This window comes from Musca vetustissima, unplaced genomic scaffold (assembly GCF_032173495.1).
Source record: "Musca vetustissima isolate MV318-11 ecotype Yass unplaced genomic scaffold, APGP_CSIRO_Mvet_v1 utg145819, whole genome shotgun sequence".
NCBI classification, from domain to species: domain Eukaryota; kingdom Metazoa; phylum Arthropoda; class Insecta; order Diptera; family Muscidae; genus Musca; species Musca vetustissima.
The window spans coordinates 21,767-47,415 of NW_026887044.1; the positions used below are offsets into that span (position 1 = coordinate 21,767).

General features: G+C 37.0%; 4 protein-coding genes across 4 annotated transcripts; 2 read left to right on the plus strand and 2 right to left on the minus strand.

Moving 5' to 3' along the window:
* Positions 1-4,267: 4,267 nt before the first annotated feature.
* On the minus strand, positions 4,268-12,194 carry LOC133334533 (carboxypeptidase D-like). Its single transcript, XM_061542846.1, has 7 exons — positions 11,977-12,194; positions 11,566-11,898; positions 11,315-11,502; positions 9,355-9,665; positions 9,106-9,282; positions 8,946-9,038; positions 4,268-4,576 (listed from the first exon to the last, which is right to left on the minus strand). Exons 1-7 carry the CDS (start codon positions 12,180-12,182, stop codon positions 4,406-4,408), a joined length of 1,479 nt encoding a protein of 492 aa, XP_061398830.1. The 5' UTR covers positions 12,183-12,194; the 3' UTR covers positions 4,268-4,405.
* A 6,102-nt stretch (positions 12,195-18,296) lies between these two features.
* LOC133334518 (serine protease SP24D) lies at positions 18,297-19,132 on the plus strand. The gene is made up of 2 exons (XM_061542832.1): positions 18,297-18,529; positions 18,604-19,132. Exons 1-2 carry the CDS (start codon positions 18,297-18,299, stop codon positions 19,130-19,132), a joined length of 762 nt encoding a protein of 253 aa, XP_061398816.1.
* Positions 19,133-20,999: 1,867 nt separating this feature from the next.
* LOC133334520 (serine protease SP24D-like) lies at positions 21,000-22,105 on the minus strand. The gene is made up of 3 exons (XM_061542833.1): positions 22,100-22,105; positions 21,587-21,840; positions 21,000-21,525 (listed from the first exon to the last, which is right to left on the minus strand). Exons 1-3 carry the CDS (start codon positions 22,103-22,105, stop codon positions 21,000-21,002), a joined length of 786 nt encoding a protein of 261 aa, XP_061398817.1.
* Positions 22,106-24,557: 2,452 nt separating this feature from the next.
* LOC133334521 (chymotrypsin-1) lies at positions 24,558-25,379 on the plus strand. Its single transcript, XM_061542834.1, has 2 exons — positions 24,558-24,784; positions 24,854-25,379. The coding sequence occupies exons 1-2, from the start codon at positions 24,558-24,560 to the stop codon at positions 25,377-25,379; spliced, it is 753 nt and encodes a 250-aa protein (XP_061398818.1).
* The last annotated feature ends 270 nt before the right edge of the window (positions 25,380-25,649 follow it).

Here is a 25,649-nt window from a genome sequence, read left to right on the forward strand (position 1 = left end):
CAACCGTTCTGTAACAAGCCAGCAAAGTAAGTAAGTTGCACAACCTATTATCTTTACCAAGCCTAGATCAAGTCCGAAGTTGGGACCAGTCTACCATCTCCTCTGGTATCTCCCCCAAAAAGGGTCAACATTATGTAACCTTTTAAATTTTTTTGAATATCCGAACTGATCAACATTAAATCTGAAAAGTCTTTGATAAAAACATATTTGTTATATAAAAGAAATAATAGATCATGTCTATAACTCTGAAGTGAGGGTATATATCTGGCCGACTGACACTTTTTTTACTTATTCATATATTATTTATACGTGTGGATTGTTTATTTTTTTAATTTGTTTCCTTTTTTTCCAAATCTAAAATAACTCAGCATTTTTATTTATTTTTTTTTATTGAAAAAATTTTTATTATTCATAAAATATTCTCTTTTTTATAGATAAATATATATATAATATTTTTAGTATTATTTTATTTTAAGATAATGTAGTTAATTTGTTTATCTTATAAATATTTGTTTTCTGTTTTTATTTCATTTAACTTATTGTCTTAATAATATACAAATAGATATATCTTAATTAAAATATGAGAACACCATTTTATTTTAAATTTAAATATATTTTTCAAATTATTTTTTTAAACATTTTTTCCAAATATATTTAGAGTTCTTCAGTTTTGTTTGTTGTTATTTTTTTTTGGTAACAATAAATAAATCATTAAAACTAAACAACATTCAACTACAACAAAAAAAAATGGATTTTGCAAAAATTCCTTTGTGGCCGTGGTTACAGAATGCGACACTGGGTGACATAGGTTTTTTGGAAATTCATTTAATTGGGAGTATTTTTAATGACCATTTATAAAGACTTAGCCAAAAGTTCCGAAGCAAGCGGTGGATGCAGGAACACCAATTGTGACATATCTGACCCCGAAGGAGGCGATAAAACAAATAGAAAGGAGGGTAAAGCACATGTGAAATGAAGAGTTTCAGACAGATTTATTGACTAAAAGGCAGATTCGTTTTCCAATTTTCCGTGGTATGCAAAATCAATTTGAACCCGGAGGACACAAAATTAATTAACAGGCCCATGACAGGACATTCGTATTGCAAAGTCGATCTACATCGTATAGTTGCCAGTGATTCCTGGCAATGCGATTTATGCGGAGCACTTTATTTTTATTTGCCCAAGATATAATCAATTATATTGTATTGCAAAGTCGATCTACATCGTATAGGTGCCAGTGATTCCTGGCAATGCGATTTATGCGGAGCACTGTATTTCTATTTGCCCAAGATATAATCAATTAAGATCCGCTTATCCGACCCTTTTCTCCCAACACTATAACCTTATGACAATCCTAAAATCCACTGAGGAAGAGCTATTCAAGGAATTGATTCGCTTCATCAAAAAGGCGAAAAAATCATCTGTGATCCTGATCCCTATCCCATTTTAACCTGTGATATCTGAACCCCGAAGGAGGCGATAAAACAAATAGAAAGAAGAGTAAAGGACATGTGGAATGATGAGTTTCAGACAGTTTCCTTGACTAAAGGCCGATTCATTTTCCAATTCTGTACCGATGTGTACAGTAAACCGTGGTATGCAAAATAAATTTGAGCCCGGAGGACACAAAATTAATTAACAGGCTCATGACAGGACATTCGTATTGCAATGTCGATCTACATCGTATAGGTGCCAGTGATTCCTGGCAGTGCGATTTATGCAGTGTTCCTGAAGACGTGGTGCACTGTATTTGTATTTGCCCAAGATATAATCAATTAAGATCTGCTTATCCCACCCTTTTTTCGCAACACTATAATCTTATGACAATCCTGAAATCCACTGAGGAAGAGCTTTTCAAGAAATTAATTCGCTTCATCAAAGAGGCGAAAATTCATGTGTGATCCTGATCCCTATTCCATTTCATAGATAGATTAATCACTGACGTTTTTTTGCTATTTATTACCTATCTTCGGAAGCCTCGAAAGAGCCTAGAGGTCTTGGAGAACCAACTTTGTGTGACCTGAAAGCAGTATTGATTCTGGAAATTCTTTGACTGCGGTTTGCAATTTTCGTCACTTCATACACCTTATGCACTTGGACATCACACAACCGGGAGGTTGATTGCTCTGTTTCAAGTTTTTCTATTATTAAAGTACTGTATACTATCGTTCTTATTTGTATTTTTATCAGCTGTTAGTTGCAGGGTTCGTTGTGAATCTACAGTTGGACTGTGGACTACTAGTACATAGTTTATGCGAGAAGTCAGATGTACCTGGTGTACGATCGTTTTTGGATTATAAATTTTTGGAAGATCGCCAATTCCTGCGGCCTTAAGGACCTGAGGGCCGCCTTCAAACACACACACACAAAAGTTCCGAGAAACGTTCCGCCTTTATTTTAAAATCGTTTATGACAACATATCGCATATATTGATCAATTTCGACCTTATAAGCGATTTCGACTGTTGTGAAAATTAGAAAATCAGGATATAAAGTCACCTACAGTGGTCTGCATAATATTTGGACATCCAGGAGAAAATTGGTTAAAATACCGAATATTCAGGGTACCGTTCATTTATCTTAATAAATAAAATAGAGAAATAATATTCGAGGGAAATCGAATAAAAAATACATTGGATCAGCAAAGCAGAATATAGATATATTGCAGATGTTTTCAGATCTCAAGTTCCAATAAAGCCTTTCGATCTATTCCATTTTCAGTACCGAACATCCTTGGAGTAGTGGCCTCAAGTGTAGAGCAGCTCTGGAAGAACTTAACTATAGCTATCGGGTGTGTTGGGTACCAGGACATTGTGACATCTTGGGTAATGAAAGAGCGGACGAACTAGCTAGACGAGCATCTCAATCCACCGATCTAGAAAATGATGACTCAATCAAACCACCCATATGTCATTTTTATCGGAACTTTTAGGCATTCTTTGACGAAAGAGCCTGTGAACTTTGGCACAACGAACCTAAGTGCAACGTGTCAAGATCCATTTGGCCGACTCTGTCTACCAAAAGAACGCACTCACTGTTGAACCTGAGCAAAGCTGAAACATCAGGGCTTTTACTAGTAAATGGGATCTTGATGCAATTGATTACTGTAGACTCTGTATTGACGAGGAGGAGACGGAGACAATTGAGCATCTCCTGTGTCATTGCCCAGCCCTGGCTTACAGTAGGGATAAGTAAATCGACTTTCGACTAATCGATTAATCGACTTTTTGTATTGAAAAGTCTAAAAGTCGAAGTCGACTTTTGATCTATGAGAAAATCGTAAAGTCGACTTTTCAAGATCGACTTTCGATTTTCTTCATAAATACTTGTTTTTTTTATCACAAAGCTCGAATTGTCCAAAAATTGCACTTTCCGGAAGTTTACTTTTTCTGTTCACAATAATTCATATAAAAAATCAATTTTTTAATCGATTTTGCAGGAGTCATTAAAAGTCGAAAATCGATTTTGAACAGTTTCGACAAAATCGAAAGATCGAAAAGTCGACTTTTTAGTCAAAGACAAAAATCGAAAAGTCTAAAAATCGACTTTTTGATCAGAGGCAAAAATCGAAAAGTATAAAAGTCGACTTTGGCGCTCGACTACGTATCCCTAGCTTACAGGCGGCACAGACTATTGGGTGCTCATTTTCTACCGAGTCTCAGCTTCTTCTCAACAACCGCACCTGATCTAATCTACAGCATAATTTGAAACATAAAGTGGTTAGCAACAAACAACCTTGACACGTAACACATTTTCTGTCTGATTCATAGAGCCATCGACCCTCATTCCTCTTTCATTTATTTGTGTAAGATTCCCAACTCTCCTTTAATTCCCTAATCTTGTCTCCCCTACAGATCTGTCTTTGTCTCTTCTCTTCACTGTATCTCTTCTTGTGGATGATCACAACGGATCACAGAGTGCTGCAGCCACATAAGTGACTGCACATCCCCAAACCTAACCTAGAGTAGTGGCAATGGTAGTCTTAAATATTACCAAAAATCAATTCAAATCCTAACAATTTTCCCCGCGGGTTTTCAAAGTCCCAAAAAAAAATATTTCATGTCACCCAGTGTTAGTTTACCGAACCCCATTTTACCTAATTGAACTATAAGGCAGTACTACAAAAATAAAGTTTTTTCTCTTCCTTCTTCGTGCGATCGATTGCTTTGCAAAAAACGAAGCTGTTTGTTTGCAAATGGACTGTTGATTGTTGTTGTTTCTGTTATTCTGGTAGTTGTTGTTATTGGCTTACATTACTACTACTACTATTATTCCTCCCCCTCCTGGGGCAACGGATCGAAATCTTCACGACTTGCTATATGAATTATCGATAGTATTATGAAAAATGTTATAAATAAATAAATGGTACGATAATCGAGAAATATTTCGATCACGAAGAGAAACGATCAGCCGAACAGATTCGAATAGAGATTATTGAGACCGCTGGTAATGGAGGAGAAGATACTGGAATCACCGCCACCATAGCCGGGTGTGGGTGGACGATAGAGGTGTGGTGGTGGGCCGGGTATGGGTCGATATAGCGGTGAAATGGGTGATAATGAACCGCCCTCGGTGCGCTGCAAAAAACAGGAAAAATAATTTCATTAATAAAACGCTTTTAAAAAGGATGCTTAACATTTAAATGATAAAGTAAAAAACAACACATAGAGAGAAACACACACACGCACACACATAGAGAGAGAGAGAGAAACAACATTTATATGCGAGACACCCTGTTTGTTATGTTAAGCGGTGACACAGCTGGTTTGGTGCTTAGGAAAGCAAAGGCAATGCTTGGTGGTATTGACAGCCTAGAAGTATGCTATGATTTTGTGTTTTTTTTTGGTAAACTAATTAAAGGGCGAGTATAACACTCAGAGAAATAAAACAGATGATTTGTTTTTAATGAAAGGAAATTTAGTGCAGATTTTTAGTTTTTTTTTTATGAAATATTTAATAAAAAAAGCTCTAATGAAAGCTAACAAACACATAGTACACATTAATAATATAGATATGTCTGTACTTACTAATACAAAGTAAACTCATTTGATATATTTTTTTGTGGTTGTGTTGAAAATTCGATTTTGTTGCAGGGGTTGAGGGAGGAATAATAATAATAGGAATAGAAAAATTTGTATTGTTAGTTTACCAATCATTAGTCATGTTTCAACAGGCAGCAGCAGTAAGCTTTGTTTTAGTATTTCTTTTTTTGTGTTTTGCAAAAATAATAGAAAAACAACTAAAGAGCATGGATCTACAAAATTTCAAAAAAAAAAAAAAAATTGTTTGAAAGCCATTAAGCCTTTTTAATGATACTTCTTTTATATATTGATGATTTTTTTGGAAACTAAATAATATTATTTCTTTTTTCAACAATTCCTTGCCAGTGAAATACAACGCAACTCTAATCGGTTGGGAAACGAATTTTATCATTCACATTTTTGCGATTATTCCTGATTTGTGTTCGGGTTGCGGTTTTTTGCGTAGTGGTGGTGGTGGAGGTGGCTGTTGTAAGAATTGTGGGCATGTTAAACTGCTTGGGGTTTTTTGTTTGTATAATAAAAAATATTGAAAAAAATTGTAGGAAAAAAAATATGTTAGGAATATAGGTATATTCAATATAAAAAATTGTTAAGTATGAAAAATAATATTAAAAAATACTACTTTATTTTAAGTGCAAGCATGCTGTGTTTTCATTTAAAATTTTCTTAAGGGGAAAAATGTTTATTTAAAAAAATAAATAAAATAGAGAAATGATTTTCGATGGAAATCGAAAAACAAGTACATTCGATTAGCAAAGGAGAATATACATATTGCAAAAGTACTCAAAAAGGCTCTTCGAAAATTAAAAAAAAAATCAATTCAATAATATCCAGTAAGGAAAGTAGTAAAGTCGCAAAGGGGCCGACTATATGATACCCTTCATCACTTTGGGTATATTCAACAGATGAATCCTAACGACTACCAAAATGAAATTGGATCCATAAACATGTCATTCTGCAACCGATATAGAAGGTATATCTAGATTCATTCATTCATTGCGCTGTGCAAAATCGTGCAAATCGAATGATATATAGGGACTTTGGTGCACCATTTACCTTAAATCGGACGAAAATATATGGGAGCTATATCTAAATCTGAACCGATTTTCAGGAAACTTAACACACATAATTGTAGACCTAATTCTGTAATCGTGCAAAGCGAAAGATATATAACGACTTTGGTGCACCATTTACATTAAATCGGACGAAAATATATATGGGAGCTATATCTGAATTTTAACCGATTTTCACACTTAACACACATCATTCAACTCTTAATTCAGTACGCTGTGCAAAATTTCGTGCAAATCGAAAGATAAATAGCGAATTTGGTGCACCATTTGTCTTAGATCGGACGAAAATATATATGGAAGCTATATCTAATTCTGAACCGACTTCCACGAAACTTAGCATATATCACTCTAGACTGAATTAAGTATGCTGTGCCAAATTTCGTGCAAATCGAATAATATATAGGGACTTTGGCGCACCATTTACCTTAAATCGGACGAAACTATATATGGGAGCTATATCTAAATCTGACCCGATTTTCTTGGCACACATCATTCTGGAATAAATTCTGTACTCTATGCCAAATTTCGTGCAAATCGAATGATATATAGGGACTTTGTTGCACCATTTACCTTAAATCGGACGAAAATGTATATGGGAGATATATCTAAAGTTAACCAATACTGACAATTATTGGTAGGAATTTTTACTACCCAATTTGAATTCAAAACACTAAATTATAGACAAATTGATTGGAGAAAATGAAAAAAAAATTCGAATAAAGGGGAGTAGAGTTATATGAGGGCTATGCTAAAAGGCAATTTCCTACCCGATGTGAACTCAAAGTTCCAAATTACTGTCAATTTGGTTAAAAAAAGTGTCCATAATCCCCAAAATACCTATATTTGGGAATTATCATTATATGGGGGCTATTGTAAAATTTTAAACAATATTGCGAGCTCTATTGTGATTTCAACAGACGGACGAATATTACTAAGTCGACTTCGAATTCGGTTAAAGAATTTATATGGTGTCTCAGGTAAATATTTCCATGTGTTACAAATCTAATCTGCTATATCTCCCCTTCTTTCATCAGGACCACAGGTATTATAACCTGCTTTATTGAACCTAAAATTGATATTAGTAAAATTTGAAAAGTTATCGATGCCCATTGTGCGGAATCGAAAAATGATACAGCAATATTAATATTTCATAAAAATCTATTTTGGAAATGTTTTAAATTGATTTATTTTAAGGGATGAAAATTCAATGACCCATTGTGGGAAATCTAAAAATGTTACACCAATATGAAATCCAACTTTTGAAAGCCCAATGAAACACTAGGAAAGCCCAATGAAACTCTAGGAAAGCCCAATGAAACTTAACACACTCTATCCTAGTCTTAATTCCATATGTTATGTCAAATTTCGCTTCAATCGGACAACAATTTGGGAGTTTGGTGCACCATTTACATAAAATCGGACGAAAATATATATGGGAGCTTTATGTAAATCTAAACCGATTTCAACAAAACTTCACTGACATCAAAATGGACCTAATTCCGTGCGCTGTGTAAAATTCTGTGTCATTCTGCTTTATTTTGGGGCTTTGGTGCATCATTTACTTAAAATCGGACGAAAATATATATGGGAGCTATATGTAAATTTAAACCGATTTTCTCTAATTAGGGTTCGTCCTTGGGTCAAACAAATGAGCTGTGCCAAATTTCATCCAAATCGGATCATAAATGTAAGCAGTACTTTGCTCACAATAATACATGGACGGACGGATAGACCCGCATAAATCGCATTAGAATGTGATTCCATGCATATTCTGAAAAGGAACCATGTGTCTACCTCGTTTCCTTTTGTCTGTTACAAGCATATGCAATAAGGGCATAATAACCTGTACCACAGTGTTGGTGACATTTTGAATAGATCCTCCTCATAAATCTTACCAGTGGCTCCGCAGCTATATAGTAGAGTTGGGTAAATTTGTTCATGAAGCGGCTCAGTCTTTGTTTGGTACGTTCCGCAAATTGGATGAATTATTCATTTAGTTCCATAGTTCATTTTATTGAAATCGTTCAAGATTCATATGAACAATTGTATCAAACAGAATTAGACGAATGAAAATACTGGACCTAATACTGATTATTCCTTTTGTGAAATAGTTCCTCCAGGCACGAGCAAACTCTAAAATAAAAGTTTTTTAAGAAGTCTGGAGGAAATTTACAATTTGTACCTATTTATATCATCCACTAAAAGGCGAAGTGTATATTAAATTTGTCACCTCGAAATATTTATCGGAGACCCCATCTATTCCCGATTAGATTAAATTCGTCCGTCTGTTGAAATCACGATACAACTAAAATAGTAGTTCCAATCTTTTACATATTAAAATATTAAGTTAGTACAGTTTCATCATTGATATTTCCTACCGGCTAGATAAAATGTCTGTTTCAGAATCTACAGGAATGTACAATTTTTTATTTCGATAACTATTTTTCTTTATGAAATCGAAAAAAATAGTCAAAAAGGGTAGATTATGGCAGTACGGAAACAGACTCATAGTAAACTAATATCTTAAAATGATAATACTAGAGGGTAACCTGACCTGACGATGTCAGGTTACCCTAGGGCATTCGACGTTATTCGCCACAAACGTAAATATTATTCATCGATTTGGTTTAGTTCCCTAAGAGATATAGATTTGACATATTTGGGTAATACGTCCGTACGCAATATTTTACAATAGTAGGGAAGTTGAATATTTTAGTACACCTCGTCGAAATATAGGTAACGTTGTAACCCTTTTGAACTGATCGAATGTACTTCTTATGCAAAATAATTGAAATCGTTTAATATAAATGAAAAACCAAACCTGATCTTACCTTAGATGGTGACAGCGTGACATTCAGCAATGTTGGATGTTGTTCGACAACGACAAATTCAATTTCTCGTGGAGAATAGCCCTCAGCAAATACCTGAAAAGGAAATAGATTAATTAAACAGGTATATCAAATTAAAAATAAAAAAACAATTCCGACTTACCTCCAATTTATAATAACCCGGCAGCAATATTCTCCAGAACTCACCATGTTTGGTTGTTTGGAAACCAACATCGCGTCCCTTAATTTTTAGGGATGCCCTTTCAATGGGATTGTTATTGTTGTCGAAGACAAAACCTTGGACACCGCGATGGGCCTCGGCAAGGAATTTGATCATGGACTGAGAGATAGATCAAAATTTGTATTATTATTATTTGAAATTCGGTTTCGAGTTGAGTTTGTTCCCACTCACCAATTGATTATCTTCCCAATATTTACGCAATTCATAGGCTGGTGGATATTTACAGCAGGAGATTTCCAATGTCACTTCCATACATCCATACCAAACATATTGATAATCCTGCATGCCACCAGTCAAAGGGTACCAGGCAGCACCATTAGTAATGCCATTCTCAAAGGCCGGGGTGGCAGATTTGCAGGCCACACCGCGTGACATTTTGGCATGATTTTTAGCATAGACCAAAGATAAATGCTTGAACACATCATCGTCAGGGGTGAGTGAGGGTGCCGCTGAATATGTTTGAAACACTGCGCCCAAAGGACATGTTGTTGGGAAGGGGGGAGGAGGAAGGTAATGCGAAAAAGGGTTAGTTTTACTGATCGACATTTGTATATATTTTTTGTAATATTTTTTTTTCGGAACTTCTACATTGGGAGTTTTTTTTTTTTTGTACAAAAATAGGGATCTACTCACTCGCGCATAAGGCCGATGATCTACAGATTCCTTTTAGTCGCCATATTGGTTTTTAAATGAAAAAATTGTAATAGCACTTTATATACAACTGATTCGACTACAATAATGTCCATGATTTTTTTGTGAAAGGGTGAGCGAGAGGGTGAGAGAGAGAGAGTGAAATTGCAAACACGGCAATGAGATGAAGCGATTGATGACAATGAAATGGTATAAAAGACGTGGATTAAAAAAATAATCCAGGACCCAGACTAGGTCCGGATTATTTAAAGAATATACCTCAGGCCTGGATTTGTAAAGAATAGTTTTTCAAGAGCTATCTTAGGCGTAGATTTTTTAAAGGGCTACCTTAGGCGTGGATTTTTTAAAGAATATTTTTTCCAGGGGCTACCTTAGGCGTGGATTTTTTAAAGAATATTTTTTCCAGGGGCTACCTTAGGCGTGGATTTTTTAAAGAATATTTTTTCCAGGGGATACCTTAGGCGTGGATTTTTTAAAGAATATTTTTTCCAGGGGCTACCTTAGGCGTGGATTTTTTAAAGAATATTTTTCCAGGGGCTACCTTCGGCGTGGATTTTTTAAAGAATATTTTTTCCAGGGGCTACCTTAGGCGTGGATTTTTTAAAGAATATTTTTTCCAGGGGCTACCTTAGGCGTGGATTTATTAAAGAATATTTTTTCCAGGGGCTACCTTAGGCGTGGATTTTTTAAAGAATATTTTTTCCAGGGGCTACCTTAGGCGTGGATTTTTTAAAGAATATTTTTTCCAGGGGCTACCTTAGGCGTGGATTTTTTAAAGAATATTTTTTCCAGGGGCTACCTTAGGCGTGGATTTTTTAAAGAATATTTTTTCCAGGGGCTACCTTAGGCGTGGATTTTTTAAAGAATATTTTTTCCAGGGGCTACCTTAGGCGTGGATTTTTTAAAGAATATTTTTTCCAGGGGCTACCTTAGGCGTGGATTTTTTAAAGAATATTTTTTCCAGGGGCTACCTTAGGCGTGGATTTTTTAAAGAATATTTTTTCCAGGGGCTACCTTAGGCGTGGATTTTTTAAAGAATATTTTTTCCAGGGGCTACCCTAGGCGTGGATTTTTTAAAGAATATTTTTTCCAGGGGCTACCTTAGGCGTGGATTTTTTAAAGAATATTTTTTCCAGGGGCTACCTTAGGCGTGGATTTTTTAAAGAATATTTTTTCCAGGGGCTACCTTAGGCGAGGATCTATTAAAGCATCATTTTTCCAGGGGCTACCTTAGGCGTGGATCTATTGAAGAATCTTTTTTCCAGGGGCTACATTAGGCGTGGATCTATTAAAGAATATTTTATCAAGGGCTACCTTAGGCGTGGATTTGTTTATGAATGTGAATGTTTTTAGCGACGATTTCAATGAATGAAATATATATTTTACGGAATGATTCGGAAACTAACTAAACTTTTAACTTAAAACAAAACCAACTCAATAACTAAAGAGGACCTCAAGAGTATTCCCTATTTATACTTACTAGCATTTGGTGTATTATCATAGGGATAACTGGCCACCAGGGCCCCGCCATGTAAACTGCCACTCAAAACGAATTGTATTTTCGAGATCCAATCCTTAACAGCATCCGTTTCCGGTTGGCCACGTTTATTGTTCTGCTTAAAGTAGTCGGGGAAATTGCGATTCAAATCAAAGCCACGGGCATTGTATCTAAAAGAAATATTACGAATTTTAATACCAAAACAATTTTCAAAATATTTCTGTAAGACTCACCTGCCCTGACCGCCATCACAGGTACCCTCCTTGGAGACGGCAAAGCCATCGGGATTCATTGAAGGCATTATATGGATGCGAGTATTATCCAGCAGCCATTTAACATATTGATCAGTATCATAGCTGGACACCAAATATTGGATCAAATGCAATAGTAACTCCCGACCCACAGGTTCATTGCCATGAATATTGCCAACATATTTGACATCTGGTTTACCGATCATGTGTTCATAGGGTGAGGAGGAGACCACCAACACCCATAACTCTCGACCCTGTATAGACTTACCAATCGAATACAAGGCAGTTAGATTAGGATAGCGAGCACTAGTTGCTCTGCCGAAAAGAGAGAGATAGAGAGGGGAGAATTATATTATTTTCTGAAATTGAGGTTATGTCTGCTTTGGGTGTTACCTTAAAAATCTTGTTAACTCTTCATGATTGTGATAGACAAAGTCTAGATATTGGGAATCGGGTACATAAGCTCTGGGTTCTGGCAGTGCTGCTTCTAAATCTAAATTATTGGTTGGTTGTTCAGGTAATTGTGTTTGGGCCCATGTACACCTGTAACAGGTATAGACGAGTATCAGGTATGATATGATTGTCCATCGTTTAGACATGTTGATTTAATTTTTATTCTGGAATTGCCAGTGCAGGACAGAAACGGCAGATTGGAGCTGCAAGAAAACAGGGATACATTGAGGTTAGTTTGAATTGTTACGAGTGAGACATAGAGACCGTTTTTCAAGGCCTGGATTTTTTAAAGTATATTTTTTCAAGTCCTACCCAAGGCCTGGATTTTTTAAAGACCAGTTTTTCAAGTCCTACCCAAGGCGTGGATTTTTTAAAGACTAGTTTTTCAAGTCCTACCCAAGGCGTGGATTTTTTAAAGACTAGTTTTTCAAGTCCTATCTAAGGCGTGGATTTTTTAAAGACTAGTTTTTCAAGTCCTACCCAAGGCGGGGATTTTTTAAAGACTAGTTTTTCAAGTCCTACACAAGGCGTGGATTTTTTAAAGACTAGTTTTTCAAGCCCTACCTAAGGGTTGGATTTTTTAAAGACTAGTTTTTCAAGTCCTACCCAAGGCGTGGATTTTTTAAAGACTAGTTTTTCAAGTCCTACCCAAGGCGTGGATTTTTTAAAGACTAGTTTTTCAAGGCGTGGATTTTTTAAAGACTAGTTTTTCAAGGCGTGGATTTTTTAAAGACTAGTTTTTCAAGGCGTGGATTTTTTAAAGACTAGTTTTTCAAGGCGTGGATTTTTTAAAGACTAGTTTTTCAAGGCGTGGATTTTTTAAAGACTAGTTTTTCAAGGCGTGGATTTTTTAAAGACTAGTTTTTCAAGGCGTGGATTTTTTAAAGACTAGTTTTTCAAGGCGTGGATTTTTTAAAGACTAGTTTTTCAAGGCGTGGATTTTTTAAAGACTAGTTTTTCAAGGCGTGGATTTTTTAAAGACTAGTTTTTCAAGGCGTGGATTTTTTAAAGACTAGTTTTTCAAGGCGTGGATTTTTTAAAGACTAGTTTTTCAAGGCGTGGATTTTTTAAAGACTAGTTTTTCAAGGCGTGGATTTTTTAAAGACTAGTTTTTCAAGGCGTGGAGTTTTTAAAGACTAGTTTTTCAAGGCGTGGATTTTTTAAAGACCAGTTTTTCAAGGCGTGGATTTTTTAAAGACTAGTTTTTCAAGGCGTGGATTTTTTAAAGACTAGTTTTTCAAGGCGTGGATTTTTTAAAGACCAGTTTTTCAAGGCGTGGAGTTTTTAAAGACTAGTTTTTCAAGGCGGGGAGTTTTTAAAGACTAGTTTTTCAAGGCGTGGATATTTTAAAGACTAGTTTTTCAAGGCGTGGATATTTTAAAGACTAGTTTTTCAAGGCGTAAATTTTTTAAAGACTAGTTTTTCAAGGCGTAAATTTTTTAAAGACTAGTTTTTCAAGGCGTGGATTTTTTAAAGACTAGTTTTTCAAGTCCTACCCAAGGCCTGGATTTTTTAAAGACTATTTTTTCAAGTCCAACCCAAGACGTAGATTTTTTAAAGACTAGTTTTTCAAGTCCTACCCAAGGCCTGGATTTTTTAAAGACTAGTTTTTCAAGTCCCACCCAAGGCCTGGATTTTTTAAAGACTATTTTTTCAAGTCCAACCCAAGACGTAGATTTTTTAAAGACTAGTTTTTCAAGTCCTACCCAAGGCCTGGATTTTTTAAAGACTAGTTTTTCAAGGCGTGGATTTTTTAAAGACTAGTTTTTCAAGGCGTGGATTTTTTAAAGACTAGTTTTTCAAGGCGTGGAGTTTTTAAAGACTAGTTTTTCAAGGCGTGGATTTTTTAAAGACTAGTTTTTCAAGGCGTGGAGTTTTTAAAGACTAGTTTTTCAAGGCGTGGATTTTTTAAAGACCAGTTTTTCAAGGCGTGGATTTTTTAAAGACTAGTTTTTCAAGGCGTGGATTTTTTAAAGACTAGTTTTTCAAGGCGTGGAGTTTTTAAAGACTAGTTTTTCAAGGCGTGGATATTTTAAAGACTAGTTTTTCAAGGCGTGGATATTTTAAAGACTAGTTTTTCAAGGCGTAAATTTTTTAAAGACTAGTTTTTCAAGGCGTGGATTTTTTAAAGACTAGTTTTTCAAGTCCAACCCAAGACGTAGATTTTTTAAAGACTAGTTTTTCAAGTCCTACCCAAGGCCTGGATTTTTTAAAGACTAGTTTTTCAAGGCGTGGATTTTTTAAAGACTAGTTTTTCAAGGCGTGGATTTTTTAAAGACTAGTTTTTCAAGGCGTGGATTTTTTAAAGACTAGTTTTTCAAGGCGTGGATTTTTTAAAGACTAGTTTTTCAAGGCGTGGAGTTTTTAAAGACCAGTTTTTCAAGGCGTGGAGTTTTTAAAGACTAGTTTTTCAAGGCGTGGAGTTTTTAAAGACTAGTTTTTCAAGGCGTAAATTTTTTAAAGACTAGTTTTTCAAGGCGTAAATTTTTTAAAGACTAGTTTTTCAAGGCGTGGATTTTTTAAAGACTAGTTTTTCAAGTCCTACCCAAGGCCTGGATTTTTTAAAGACTAGTTTTTCAAGTCCTACCCAAGGCCTGGATTTTTTAAAGACTATTTTTTCAAGTCCAACCCAAGACGTAGATTTTTTAAAGACTAGTTTTTCAAGTCCTACCCAAGGCCTGGATTTTTTAAAGACTATTTTTTCAAGTCCAACCCAAGACGTAGATTTTTTAAAGACTAGTTTTTCAAGTCCTACCCAAGGCCTGGATTTTTTAAAGACTATTTTTTCAAGTCCAACCCAAGACGTAGATTTTTTAAAGACTAGTTTTTCCTACCCAAGGCGTGGATTTTCCAAAAGACTAGTTTTTCAAGGCCTATCCAAGGCGTGGACTTTTCAAAAGACTAGTTTTTCAAGTCCTACCCAAGGCGTGGATTTTTTAAAGCCTAGTTTTTCCTACCCAAGGCGTGTATTTTTCAAAAGACTAGTTTTTCAAGTCCTACCCAAGGCGTGGATTTTTTAAAGACTAGTTTTTCAAGGCCTATCCAATGCGTGGATTTTTTAAAGACTAGTTTTTTAAGGCCTATCTAAGGCGTGGATTTTTTAAAGACTAGTTTTTTAAGGCGTGGATTTTTTAAAGACTAGTTTTTTAAGGCGTGGATTTTTTAAAGACTAGTTTTTTAAGGCGTGGATTTTTTAAAGACTAGTTTTTCAAGGCCTATCCAAGGCGTGGATTTTTTTAAGACTAGTTTTTTAAGGCCTATCCAAGGCGTGGATTTTTTAAAGACTAGTTTTTTAAGGCCTACCCAAGGCGTGGATTTTTTAAATACTAGTTTTTTAAGGCCTACCCAAGGCGTGGATTTTTTAAAGACTCCATTTTCAAGGCCTATCCAAGGGTTGGATTTTTTAAAGACTCCATTTTCAAGGCCCATCCAAGGCTTGGATTTTTTAAAGACTCCATTTTCAAGGCCCATCCAAGGCTTGGATTTTTTAAAGACTCGATTTCCAAGGCCCATCCAAGGCGTGGATTTTTTAAAGACTCGATTTTCAAGGCCTATCCAAGGCGTGGATTTTTTAAAGACTCGATTTTCAAGGCCTATCCAAGGCGTGGATTTTGTTAAGACTACTTTTTCAAGGCCTATCCAAGGCGTGGATTTTGTTAAGACTACTTTTTCAAGGCCTATCCAAGGCGTGGATTTTGTTAAGACTACTTTTTCAAGGCCTATCCAAGGCGTGGATTTTGTTAAGACTAGTTTTTCAAGGCCTATCCAAGGCGTGGATTTTTTAAAGACTAGTTTTTCAAGGGCTATCCAAGGCGTGTATTTTTTAAAGACTTGTTTTTTCAAGTCCTACCCAAGGCGTGGATTTTTTAAAGAAAAAAAATACAACTCTTGTTTGTTTTCAAAAGGGTTTTGTAATTTTATTTTGTTGCTGTTGCGTTTTCTTATATTTCCTTATACCACCCATCTGTCAGTACATTGACGTGTTCACCGATAATTACATGGCATATCTCAGTTTGTTCGACACCACCATCTCCACTCGTTGAGGCAATGCATTGAAAGGCAAATCTGCGATACGTGTTTGAAATTAATTTACTTCAATCAAAATAAAAAAAAAACAGAATTAAGAAGTGAAGTAATAAAAATGGAAGTCAGGGCAATGATCTGAAGAAGCAAATATGAAAGAAAAAATTGTGCATAGATGATGGAGTGCAACATATTGTTTATAAAATAAAGCAGTGGCGCCCAACGAATACCAATATATGTGGCATGGAAGTTTATCAGAAAAATTATTGACTGGCGCCCAACTGATACATGGAGGGAGATGAGAAAATATTAGGAACCAACGAATACAAAACACTGTTTAATGTCTTCAATATATACAACAGTGGCGCCCAACTGATACCCGCTACATACAAAACAGAAGTCTAAAATAATAAAAATGGGCGTGTGGCGTCCAACACATACAAGGAGTTTCAATGATCTTGAGGCGATATGATAAGGTTTCACGTTACGGCCATCTAGCTAGTTAATTCCCGTTTTTGGAAGACATAAGCCCCTGCATGAAAAATTTATTGTGAATTCCCGGAATAAAATTCGTACTTCGTACCCATATTTCAAAATGCTTTCCTAGAAGATAAAAAATATCTAGAAGAAATAATGCATACGTACAACAACAATTATTTTATTTTGTTAAATTAAATATTTTCTCCCCGATTTGAACTATTAATTTATAGAATAATGAAAAATGTTGCCATTATCTTGTGGTCTGAACAGAACAAAAATCGGGTACAGTGAGGTATTGAAGATGGTGACGGGACTGAAGTGTAGGGAGTTTTCTAAAGACGAGTTGAATGGAAGATGGTAATCAAGAGCTGAAGGCCTGGTAGATGATCTGAAGGTCGCGAGGTAGCCATTGAAAAACTGTCCCTTAAAAAATCTACGCCTAGGTTAACCATTGAAAAACTGTCCCTTAAAAAATCTACGCCTAGGTTAACCATTGAAAAACTGTCCCTTAAAAAATCTACGCCTAGGTTAACCATTGAAAAACTGTCCCTTAAAAAATCTACGCCTAGGTTAACCATTGAAAAACTGTCCCTTAAAAAATCTACGCCTAGGTTAACCATTGAAAAACTGTCCCTTAAAAAATCTACGCCTAGGTTAACCATTGAAAAACTGTCCCTTAAAAAATCTACGCCTAGGTTAACCATTGAAAAACTGTCCCTTAAAAAATCTACGCCTAGGTTAACCATTGAAAAACTGTCCCTTAAAAAATCTACGCCTAGGTTAACCATTGAAAAACTGTCCTTTAAAAAATCTACGCCTAGGTTAACCATTGAAAAACTGTCCCTTAAAAAATCTACGCCTAGGTTAACCATTGAAAAACTGTCCCTTAAAAAATCTACGCCTAGGTTAACCATTGAAAAACTGTCCCTTAAAAAATCTACGCCTAGGTTAACCATTGAAAAACTGTCCCTTAAAAAATCTACGCCTAGGTTAACCATTGAAAAACTGTCCCTTAAAAAATCTACGCCTAGGTTAACCATTGAAAAACTGTCCCTTAAAAAATCTACGCCTAGTTTAACCATTGAAAAACTGTCCCTTAAAAAATCTACGCCTAGGTTAACCATTGAAAAACTGTCCCTTAAAAAATCTACGCCTAGGTTAACCATTGAAAAACTGTTCCTTAAAAAATCCACGCCTAGGGTAGCCATTGAAAAACTTTTCCTTAAAAAATCCACGCCTAGGGTAGCCATTGAAAACCTGTTCCTTAAAAAATCCGCGCCTAGGGTAGCCATTGAAAAACTGTTCTTTAAAAAATCCAAGCCTAGGGTAGCCATTGAAAAACTGTTTTTTAAAAAATCCACGCCTAGGGTAGCCATTGAAAACCTGTCCTTTAAAAAATCCACGCCTAGGGTAGCCATTGAAAACCTGTCCTTTAAAAAATCCACGCCTTGGATAGACCTGGAAAAATGTTCACGCTTCGTGGGACCTCCTGAAAAATACACCTATTGTTTACTCTCCACCTTTTAGACCCACTGTAAAAAATCTATTCGCAATATTAACTTCAGTATCTTCAGGCAGCAGGCCTAAGATAAGACAACAATGACAACTCCGAACAGAGTGTTCCACCAGATAAGACTCCAACATAGACAATTTCTAATCATTGATTAGACCACCTAGAGAGGTTCCAAATTATTTTATCTCTAACCTATATAAGAAGTATGCAATTTCCCATGGAGCACATCAGTTCAAGTTGAAATATGAAACAAATAACTCTTCTGGCCACAATCGGCATATTTGCCATTGTTATTGGTGGTGCCTGGGCGGCACCTCAAGCTCGCATTGCTGGTGGTGATGATGCTGTGCCCGGTCAAATACCCTATCAGGCAGCTTTGTCAATTGCCGGTCTATACACTTGTGGAGCGGTGATTTTGAGTGAACGCTATGCCCTCACCTCGTTGTATTGTGTGTGTTCGGCTGGCAGTGATAGACCGTAAGTTGGATGTAGAACATGCCCAAATCCAAACCATTTTAAAATAAAAATCATTTTTTCTCTCCCCCCTCCAGTTGGCCACCACAAATGTTCAGTTTCACCGCTGGCACCACCGATCTGTATTCCGGTGGTGTACGCATCGTTGTCGAGGAGATCACGGTTAATCCCAATTATCATGATCTCTCAACTGGTATTGCCCTGCTAAAACTCACCCAGCCTTTGGTCTTCTCTGACTACATTCAACCAATTGAATTGGCTCAGACGAATCCACCTCTAAACGCTGATGTTGAAATTTCCGGTTGGGGTCGCACCAAAGAGGGCCAGACGGATATGTATCGTTATTTGCAGATCAATGGTGCTACCGTCGTCGATAGCATGGAGTGTACCCGAGTATTGGGTCGTTCAGATCCCGATATCCTCTGCATGAGTCATCCACGTAAAAATGGCATCTGCATGGGTGATTTTGGTGGTCCCGCCGTATATAATGGAAAAGTTGTGGGCATTGCTTCCGTCGTAATGGGTGAATGTGGTAGCCTGTTGCCGGATATTTTCACCAGTGTTGCGGAGCATTATGAATGGATTCAAAAGACTATGGAATTGTAATTTTTGTATATGGAAAATAAAAAAAAATAACTGAAGAGTAAATAATGATAGAAGCTCAATGGAACCTCTGTAGGTGAACTAAAGTGAGCCTCTAGTTGAAAAACTAGTCTTTAAAAACTGCACGCCTTGGATAGGCCTCGAAAAAATAATCTTTAAAAACTGCACGCCTTGGATAGGCCTTGAAAAACTAGTCTTTAAAAACTGCACGCCTTGGATAGGCCTTGAAAAACTAGTCTTTAAAAAATCCACGCCTTGGATAGGCCTTGAAAGTCGAACCATTAAAAAATCCACTCCTTGGATAGGCCTTGAAAATCGAGTCTTTAAAAAATCCACGCCTTGGATATGCCTTGAAAATCGATTCTTTAAAAAAACCACGCCTTGGATAGGCCTTGAAAATCGAGTCTTTAAAAAATCCACGCCTTGAATAGGCCTTGTCTTTAAAAAATCCACGCCTTGGATAGGCCTTGAAAATCGAGTCTTTAAAAAATCCACACCTTGGATAGGCCTTGAAAATCGAGGTTTTAAAAAATCCACGCCTTGGATAGGCCTTGAAAATTGAACTTTTAAAAAATACACGATTTGGATAGACCTTGAAAATAGATTTTTTAAAAAATTCACGTTATGGATGGGTCTTGAAAATCTAGTCTTTAAAAAATCCACGCCTTGGATAGGCCTTGAAAAACTAGTCTTTAAAAACTGCACGGCTTAGATAGGCCTTGAAAAACTAGTCTTTAAAAACTGCACGCCTTGCATAGGCCTTGAAAAACTAGTCTTTAAAAACTACACGCCTTGGAGAGGCCTTGAAAAACTTGTCTTTAAAAAAATCTACTCTTCGGATAGGCCTTGAAAAACTAGTCTTTAAAATATCAACGCCTTGGAGAGGCCTTGAAAAACTAGTCTTTAAAAAAATCTACTCTTCGGATAGGCCTTGAAAAACTAGTCTTTAAAAAGTTCACGCCTTAGATAGGCCTTGAAAAACTAGTCTTTAAAAAATCCACGCTTTGGGTAGGACTTGAAAAACTACTCTTAAAAAAATCACGCCTTGGATAGGCCTTGAAAATCGAGTCTTTAAAAAATCCACGCCTTGGATAGGCCTTGAAAATCGAGTCTTTAAAAAATCCACGCCTTGGATAGGCCTTGAAAAACTAGTCTTTAAAAAATCCACGCCTTGGGTAGGACTTGAAAAACTACTCTTAAAAAAAATTACGCCTTGGGTAGGACTTGAAAATCGAGTCTTTTAAAAAATCCACGCCTTGGATAGGCCTTGAAAAACTAGTCTTTAAAAAATCCACGCCTTGGATAGGCCTTGAAAAACTAGTCTTTAAAAAATCCAGGCCTTGGGTAGGACTTGAAAAACTAGTCTTTAAAAAATCCAGGCCTTGGGTAGGACTTGAAAAACTAGTCTTTAAAAAATCCAGGCCTTGGGTAGGACTTGAAAAACATTAAAAAATCCAGGCCTTGGATAGGCCTTGAAAAACTAGTGTTTAAAAAATCCACGCCATGGATAGGCCTTGAAAAACTAGTCTTTAAAAAATCCACGCCTTGGATAGGCCTTGAAAAGCTAGTCTTTAAAAAATCCACGCCTTGGATGGGCCTTGAAAATCAAGTTTTTAAAAAATCCACGCTTTGGATAGGCCTTGAAAAGCTAGTCTTTAAAAAATCCACGCCTTGGATGGGCCTTGAAAATCGAGTTTTTAAAAAATCCACGCCTTGGACAGGCCTGGAAAATCGAGTATTTAAAAAATCCACGCCTTGGCTAGGCCTTGAAAACATTTTGTTTTTTAAATGAATCCTCGACCTAAACTTTTTTTTAAATTTCAATAAAATCCCCAATTTAAAAAAGTAATTACTTGATTTATTTCGATTCTTAGGCTGTCATATTTTCCAAAATCCATTGCTTGTGATGCGCAACCTTGGCATAACCATCAGGATTGCTGCTACCGCAACCATCGACAACGAAACCGGCAACACCGACCAATTTACCATTGTAGGTAGCTGGACCACCGGAATCACCATTGCAGGCACCATTATTGGCGGGATGGGCCAAACAGATCAAGCTGTCATAACCCATACCAATGGCTGAGCCGCATTCATCAGTGGTCAAGGCCTTGACGGTGTTCCATTGCAAACGTTGGGGAATTGGGCCATTGGTATACAAACGACCCCAACCGGAAATAATGACTTCTGAGCCAGTGGGTACCTCTTCATCGGCCATTTCGATGGGTTTAATGTTGTCGGTCCATTTCAAGGGGGTTTCCAATTCCAAGAGGGCAACATCGTTGAGGAAATTGCCATAGGTCTTGTTGACAATGATGCGCTTGATTTTGCGCAATTCACCGCCGACCATGCGTTGAATGCTGCCGCAGCGAACTTGGAAATATTGAGGAGGCAAACTAGGGGAGAAGTGGCGATTTTTTTAAATGGAATTTTTATCTAAATTTTGAAAGCACTTACGGTTCAACACCATTACCGGCCACAACACAATGAGCAGCCGTCAAAATGTATTTGTCACTGATAATGGAACCACCACAGGTGTGGGAACCATCTTCGCGTTGCAGCGATACCTGATGAGGGAACTGGCCAACCTCAGCATCGACACCACCCACAATGCGACCATCAGGATTTGGCAAGGCGCTAACAGCGGCCACTGCCAACAACAGACCCACAACAACGAACCGCAACATAACTTCAGGAATGTACCGAAATAACTGAATGGCTATTTCCGAACCTCAGATGTTTTTATATGTATGTATTTTGTACGAGTTCGGAAAGGGGGCGGGCAAAATCATTCCTTTTGGATCTATGTTAGATTGATATATGGGCAGACTTTTCGCAGCAAAAATAAATAATCTTATCTCGTATGTGAGAGAGAATTATTTTGAAATTGAAAACTGATTTAATGATGACAGCGAAAAAAATGAAATCAGCAGAAGATAATTTATTGTCCAGATTATGTTCTGTTCTTACGGCCATTGCGCACATGAGAGAAGTGTGGCCTCAACACGAAATTTCATTCATTACATATCATTCTTATCGTCTACTCGAAACCGTAGTCCAGAAATTCGCAAATTAATAAAAAAAAAGGAAAAAAAAATCATTATATCGGCCAGGATAGGCCTTGAAAATCGAGTCCTTAAAAAATCCACGCCTTAAATAGGCCTTGAAAATCGAGTCTTTAAAAAATCCACGCCTTGGGCAGGCCTTGAAAATCGAGTCTTTAAAAAATCCACGCCTTGGGCAGGCCTTGAAAATCGAGTCTTTAAAAAATCCACGCCTTGGATAGGCCTTGAAAAACTAGTCTTTAAAAAATCCACGCCTTGGATAGGCCTTGAAAATCGAGTCTTTAAAAAATCCACGCCTTGGATAGGCCTTGAAAATCGAGTCCTTAAAAAATCCACGCCTTGGATAGGCCTTGAAAATCGAGTCTTTAAAAAATCCACGCCTTGGATAGGCCTTGAAAATCGAGTCTTTAAAAAATCCACGCCTTGGATAGGCCTTGAAAATCGAGTCTTTAAAAAATCCACGCCTTGGATAGGCCTTGAAAATCGAGTCCTTAAAAAATCCACGCCTTAAATAGGCCTTGAAAATCGAGAGTCCTTAAAAAATCCACGCCTTAAATAGGCCTTGAAAATCGAGTCCTTAAAAAATACACGCCTTGGATAGGCCTTGAAAATCGAGTCTTTAAAAAATCCACGCCTTGGATAGGCCTTGAAAATCGAGTCTTTAAAAAATCCACGCCTTAAATAGGCCTTGAAAATCGAGTCCTTAAAAAATCCACGCCTTAAATAGGCCTTGAAAATCGAGTCCTTAAAAAATCCACGCCTTAAATAGGCCTTGAAAATCGAGTCCTTAAAAAATCCACGCCTTAAATAGGCCTTGAAAATCGAGTCCTTAAAAAATCCACGCCTTAAATAGGCCTTGAAAATCGAGTCCTTAAAAAATCCACGCCTTAAATAGGCCTTGAAAATCGAGTCCTTAAAAAATCCACGCCTTGGATAGGCCGTGAAAATCGAGTCCTTAAAAAATCCATGCCTTGGATAGGCCTTGAAAATCGAGTCCTTAAAAAATCCACGCCTTGGATAGGTATTGAAAATCGAGTCCTAAAAAAACCACGCCTTAAATAGGCCTTGAAAATCGAGTCCTTAAAAAATCCACGCCTTGGATAGGCCTTGAAAATCGAGTCCTTAAAAAATACACGCCTTGGGTAGGCCTTGAAAATTGAGTCTTTAAAAAATCCACGCCTTGGATAGGCCTTGAAAATCGAGTCTTTAAGAAATTCACGCCTTGGATAGGCCTTGAAAAACTAGTCTTTAAAAAATCCACGCATTGGATAGGCCTTGAAAATCGAGTCCTTAAAAAATACACGCCTTGGATAGGCCTTGAAAATTGAGTCTTTAAAAAATCCACGCCTGCGGTAGGCTTTGAAATCGAATCTTTAAAAAATCCACGGCTCGAGTCTTTAAAAAATCCACGCCTTGAGTTACCCTCAAGCGGTAACTTTTTGCATAACCTTGCCGTTGTCTTCCTGAAGGAATCTTTGGAATTCACCGAGAAGATCAACAAAATTGAGTTGGCCGCTGGCGATGAAGTTTACTTTGGACTCAAAACCAATGACGTCTTAGAGGTGAGAGCTTGTTAGGTATTTTTTTTTTTTTTTTTGGCGCTACCTAGATATTATTTATGACACTGCGGCGGCTATTGGAAAAGTTTATTTCAGAATAGTTTACAATTTGTCAATAGGGCAGATAATTTAATGCCCATAAAAAGATTAAGATAATAATTTTTTTATTTCGATTCTGGAGATTCCATGTTGAGGTATCTAATCGGAAATTGTGATGATGGTCGTAATGATTTCTTAACTATAATATGATAAAGATTTTGGGGAAACCAAGCGGTTGGGGCGTGGAGAAAATTTATGGGATCGGAAGAGGGAGAGAGATAACAGAAAGAGAGAACACTTTATTCATGATAGGCCTTAGGACATTTTTCGATAATAGAAAGACCTTTGAGAGAGGTATTTATTCTAAAAGCTATAAGATAGATCTGAGCATTTTCTATATGGAGGACCTTATAATTGACCCTAAAAATTCTGATTGATAGATCGAACTTTATTTTAGTTGCGATTTGGGAACCCCTGACATTTACGACTTTGCTCTTTACAGTAGTTAATTGTTTTCTTGTACCTCTATGTACCTCTCTTGGAAATGTTTGTGTACATTTTTTTAATATTCGACACAATTGTGTTATCGAATTTCGTGTTTATTTTTCAATCGCTTTGGCTGTGAAGTATTTGATTAGATCAAAGAATATATAGCCAATTTATGACCAATACGACGGAGCCATGATATGCCGCCGCCCAGCCAACCACCACTTCTTGGTCAAAATATAAATTAACGCCGAAATGGTTAGTATGATTTTTAACGTCATGGCTGGTAAACGTTTTATCTCCTGCGCATTGTTCGCCGTTCTCTTCGCTGTAGCTTCGGCTAGCCCCAGCTCCAGAATTTGGGGTGGCAGTGATGCGGCCACAAATCAACATCCTCATGTTGTGTCGGTTCGTGTCAAGGATGCTCATGTGTGTACCGGTAGCCTTATTGCCAATAATGCCGTTTTGACCGCAGCCAGCTGTGTAACCAAAGTTGCAACCGAACCGTAAGTTTGAACATCGGACAGGGGTGGAGATTTCCTTTTGTTTTTACGGTTTGCTTTTTGAAATTACAGCATTGACAGCAATGACTGCTCTGTGCGTGTTGGCAGCATTAACCAGTATGCTGGTGGTAAAATTGTCGGCTGCAACTCGATTGTCATCCATCCCTCAAGCGGTAACTTTTTGCACAACCTTGCCGTTGTCTTCCTGAAGGAATCTTTGGAATTCACCGAGAAGATCAACAAAATTGAGTTGGCCGCTGCCGATGAAGTTTACGAAGAAGGTACTCCCGTCACCGTTACCGGTTGGGGTCTTGACCAGTCCAATGCTTCGCCCTACAAATTGCAACAGGTCTCCATGTCCGTATTGAGTGCCGCGGAATGTGAATTGCAAGCCGGTTATGGCTACGATTCAATCGTCTGCTTGCAACACCCAGCTGGTACTGGTATCTGCCGTGGTGATGAAGGTGCCGGTGTTGTCAGTGGCAAGCAATTGATTTCCGTTGCCAGTTTTGCCTTTGGCGGCTGTGCTACCAAATATCCTGACATTAGCACAAAGGTTTCTGTCTACAGAGAATGGATTGATAGCCTTTTGGCTTAAAAACATTTTTTTTTAATTTTTTGGAAATAAATTAATAAAAAAAACAACAACTACAAAGAAAGTGTGTCATATATTTGTTGTGTTTTTGCGATAAGTGGCAAACCCGAACAATCGGGTTTATTATGAACTATTTGTTTTTTTATGGCAGCGGATCATAAAGATTATCAATATCAGTAGACGATTGGATTTTATTTAGTGGTCAACATATTTAGGGTCACAGAAATATTTTTATTGGAGTTAATTGTTATTAATGTTGGGTTTAATGGTTCG

Bases quoted from the DNA above. Each gene is read 5' to 3' on its own strand.
- LOC133334521 (XM_061542834.1), top strand. From the start codon at position 24,558: ATGGCTGGTAAACGTTTTATCTCCTGCGCATTGTTCGCCGTTCTCTTC. The intron at 24,785-24,853 runs GTAAGTTTGAAC...TTGAAATTACAG, and splicing joins ACCAAAGTTGCAACCGAACC to CATTGACAGCAATGACTGCT.
- LOC133334518 (XM_061542832.1), top strand. From the start codon at position 18,297: ATGAAACAAATAACTCTTCTGGCCACAATCGGCATATTTGCCATTGTT. The intron at 18,530-18,603 runs GTAAGTTGGATG...TCCCCCCTCCAG, and splicing joins TCGGCTGGCAGTGATAGACC to TTGGCCACCACAAATGTTCA.
- LOC133334520 (XM_061542833.1), bottom strand. The intron at 21,526-21,586 runs GTAAGTGCTTTC...CTTCTCCCCTAG, and splicing joins GCCGGTAATGGTGTTGAACC to TTTGCCTCCTCAATATTTCC.
- LOC133334533 (XM_061542846.1), bottom strand. From the start codon at position 12,182: ATGTCTAAACGATGGACAATCATATCATACCTGATACTCGTCTATACC. The intron at 9,666-11,314 runs GTAAGTATAAAT...TCCCAACAACAT, and splicing joins TGATAATACACCAAATGCTA to GTCCTTTGGGCGCAGTGTTT. The intron at 9,283-9,354 runs GTGAGTGGGAAC...TCTATCTCTCAG, and splicing joins ATTGGGAAGATAATCAATTG to TCCATGATCAAATTCCTTGC.